At 39.9% G+C, this 2241-nt stretch overlaps 1 protein-coding gene across 1 annotated transcript; it reads left to right on the forward strand.

Annotated features, from left to right (window-relative positions):
- Nucleotides 1-6: 6 nt before the first annotated feature.
- On the forward strand, nucleotides 7-2235 carry LOC110420994 (putative xyloglucan galactosyltransferase GT15). Its single transcript, XM_021434411.2, has one exon. It carries the CDS (start codon nucleotides 29-31, stop codon nucleotides 1577-1579), a length of 1551 nt encoding a protein of 516 aa, XP_021290086.1. The 5' UTR covers nucleotides 7-28; the 3' UTR covers nucleotides 1580-2235.
- The last annotated feature ends 6 nt before the right edge of the window (nucleotides 2236-2241 follow it).

Raw genomic sequence — 2241 nt, forward strand, 5'->3', positions numbered from 1 at the left:
TTTTTTTTTTTTGATTCGTTTAGCTGCAATGAAATTTCATGTATTGATAAGAGAATTTTGTGTTGGGAAGCCCATCAAGAGCAAATGGAGAAACCAGTCAGGAAGAAAATATTGCACCAATCAATTCTGGTTTGTCCTGTTTTTTTCCATTGTTTTATTCTTTTTATTGCTCTGTCTTCATCATCTGTTTTTCTTTGGGAGGATGGAGGGGTTCGTTTATTTCTCTAGCAGTGATAGTTCAAAGTATCGGTCAATTTATTTTACTAGAAATTCAATTGATACTAAAACCTCATTAGACGACTCAAAGAAGAAGATTTCTAGTTCAGATGGTCATGAAAACACTAGCAGAAAGCTAGAGAAGAATAAAGATTTCTGCTCGGGTCGATACATTTATATTCATGATCTTCCTAAGCGATTCAATGAAGATGTGCTCAAGAATTGTCAGCTGCTGACCAGGGCTACTGATAAATCCAGTATGTGTACATATATTGAAAACTCTGGTTTAGGTCCTCAGATTGAAAGTTCTGATGCTTTGGATTTATGGAAGAACAGTTGGTTTTCGACGAACCAATTCTTGCTAGAGTTTATTTTCCATAACAGAATGAAGAAATACAAGTGCTTAACCAATGATTCCTCGATCGCCTCTGCTATTTTTGTGCCATACTATGCTGGTCTGGATCTTCGTCGTTATCTATGGGGATTCAATACCTCTATGAGAGATTCATCAGGTCTTGATTTGGTTAAATGGCTTGCAGGAAAACCCGAATGGAAAAGCATGTGGGGTAAGGATCATTTCTTAATTTCGGGGAGGATTGCTCGGGATTTCAGGAGACAATCAAACAGGAAGTCTGACTGGGGTAGCAAGTTCAGGTTCCTGCCGGGGTCTGAGAACATGTCAATGTTAACAATCGAATCAGGGTCCTGGAAAAATGACTTTGCTGTACCATATCCTACATACTTCCATCCTTCAACAGATAACGAGGTTTTTCAATGGCAGGAACTAATGAGAAGACAAAACCGGCCTTACTTGTTCTCTTTTGCCGGTGCCCCAAGATCAAGACAGAAAGGTTCGATAAGGAGTGAGATTATCGGCCAATGCCAAGCTTCAAAGAAGTTATGCAATTTACTAGACTGTGATTCTGTTGGGCACAAATGTGATGATCCAGTAAATTTGATGAAGCTGTTTCAAAGCTCAATCTTTTGCTTGCAACCTCCAGGGGATTCACTGACCAGAAGGTCAACTTTTGATTCCATTTTGGCTGGTTGTATTCCAGTCTTCTTCCATCCAGGGAGTGCTTATTCACAATATGTATGGCATTTACCAAAGAACTACACCAAGTATTCTGTGTTTATATCACCGAAGAATTTGAGACTAGGAAAAGTTAGCATCAACCAGACATTGCTTGGAGTTTCGAAGGATGAAGAATTAGCAATGAGAGAAGAGGTCATAAGATTGATTCCAAGGATTATTTATGCCAATCCCCGGTCTAGATTGGAGAGTATTGAAGATGCATTTGATTTAGCAATCAAGGGAATTCTGAAGAGAATAGAGACATTTAGGAAATTGATCATTAGTTAAGGGGAAGTGGTCTCGGATTAGAATTTAGAAGCTGATTTGTAGATTCCCAAAGTTTTAAACAAGCAGGTGAGGAATTTTTTTTATTGTAAACCCACTTGGAAATAGATGGTCAATAATAATTTTCCGAGGTATTGTCACACAATTTGCATATGTAGCAATTTACTTTGGCATACGACTGCCACCATTTGTGCTAATCTTGAGCCAGCTATGTGGAGGCAATTTTAAGCTGCAATGGTCAATTTAGGCCCAGAGGCCAGAGGAGGAAAAGGACGAACATCCTATCCAAGTCCTGATTTAAAGCAAATGCATTTTGGTGATCCAAATTACACCCCACATCAAAGTCATGGACACTGTATAGCACAACCTCAATTAGCCCCCAAAGTTGACTTGTTTGTACAGATCCAGGGAGACCAGAAAAATGTTAGCGGAAAGAACGAGGACGGAACCAAAAACGCCAAAACTTCAATTCTGAATGCAAAATCTCTTATCAGGAGTTAGCACGTAGCAGGATTGATCCAAGGCTTCTGCTGGAATCTCTTGGTCACGTATGAATCACGGCCACCTCGGGCATCTAACGTTTGTGTAGGGACTAATTAGCCGTCCCTTTCTCTGCAGTGGAGGCCTGCCAAACAAAAAGGTGTCCATTTTCTGAGGACGTCAAG

The sequence above is a fragment of the Theobroma umbraticum genome, unplaced genomic scaffold (genome assembly GCF_002168275.2).
Source record: "Theobroma umbraticum cultivar Fairchild unplaced genomic scaffold, ASM216827v3 scaffold_130.0, whole genome shotgun sequence".
Taxonomy (NCBI): Eukaryota; Viridiplantae; Streptophyta; class Magnoliopsida; order Malvales; family Malvaceae; genus Theobroma; species Theobroma umbraticum.